The sequence below is a fragment of the Brassica oleracea genome, chromosome C4, assembly GCF_000695525.1.
Source record: "Brassica oleracea var. oleracea cultivar TO1000 chromosome C4, BOL, whole genome shotgun sequence".
Taxonomy (NCBI): domain Eukaryota; kingdom Viridiplantae; phylum Streptophyta; class Magnoliopsida; order Brassicales; family Brassicaceae; genus Brassica; species Brassica oleracea.
This window is the reverse complement of record NC_027751.1, coordinates 26,431,800-26,433,042: the sequence shown is the minus strand read 5'-3', so window position 1 is coordinate 26,433,042 and position 1,243 is coordinate 26,431,800. Positions and strand designations below refer to the sequence as shown.

Below are 1,243 nucleotides of genomic sequence, written 5' to 3'. Positions count from 1 at the left end.
ACATTAGGACAAACAATCCTGCAGAGTCGATAAATTCTGCGTTGCATTCGCCAAGAGAGTTTCCCGTAATTCTTTTGTTGGACAGTATTAGAGAAATGCTGACACGCTGGTTTTTTAAGCGTATGAAGTTGATTTCAAAGCACACCCATCGTTTGACCATAGATGTGGAGGAAAAGATCGATAGAAGAATCGAAAAGGGGAAAACTTTCGGAGTTTACCCTGTAACCGATAGCCAGCTGCTTGTTAAAGGTGATACAATTGATTGCTTTGTTGATTTGGACAAACGGACTTGTTCTTGTGGGAAGTACGACCTCTTGAAGATCCCTTGTAGACGTGCAATAAAAGCCGGTTTCTTTGTTGGTAGAGAACCATATACATTGACTGATTTTTTGTATACCACGGGAGCTTGGAGAGAAGCTTATCAAGAAAGCATAAATCCCATTTCAGTTCCTGAAGATGGTTGGTCCGTCCCACAAGTTGTGGAAAATTCTGAAGTGCTACCGCCTGAGACAAGAAGATTTCTTGGAAGAAATAGAAAAAGCAGATATGAAACTGTTGAAGACAAAATCCGATCATCACAAGGATCACAGGGGGGTCAGTCTCGTAAGTGCAGTAGATGTGGTCTTGGTGGTCATAATAGAGCAACTTGCAAGATGCCAATATAGTGGATTTGTTTGCTGTGTTCTTCACAATTTAGTGAAAGTTTTTCAGACTTCATTTGCTTGATTTCTAGTAACTTTGTTTCAGTTTGTGACAATTTTGTTTCAATCTTTCAGACTATATTTGCTTGAATTTTAGTAACTTTGTTTCAGTTTGGGAGAACTTTGTTTAATTTTCATGATGTATTAACTTGGTTAGAAGATCTGTGTCAATCGATCCGTTTAACAAACTGTGATGTCCGATCCGTCGGGATCGATCGATCTGTAGACTAACCGGTCGATCCAGCCGGTCGATCTGGATCAATATGCAGAACAAACAAAAAACACAGACTATCTTTTGATCGACCTGGTACAGTTCTCTCGATCGGCAAAGCTCGATCTCGTACCCATTGATCGATCCCAGACTCTGATAAATCTCTACGACAGATTTTCCCACTTGATTTGAACTGAATTTAACTCATCAAAACTGAGAGAATAGGATCAAAACCTGCATATATCTTCTCCTTCATGACTATACTTAATAGAATGGTAACTCACTATACGTTATATAATTAATAAAAGTTATAATCCAAACTGAGTATATA

At 38.7% G+C, this 1,243-nt stretch overlaps 1 protein-coding gene across 1 annotated transcript; it reads left to right on the top strand.

The window, feature by feature from the left end:
• The first annotated feature begins 122 nt into the window (after positions 1-122).
• Positions 123-665, top strand: LOC106338516. Its single transcript, XM_013777474.1, has one exon. It carries the CDS (start codon positions 123-125, stop codon positions 663-665), a length of 543 nt encoding a protein of 180 aa, XP_013632928.1.
• The last annotated feature ends 578 nt before the right edge of the window (positions 666-1,243 follow it).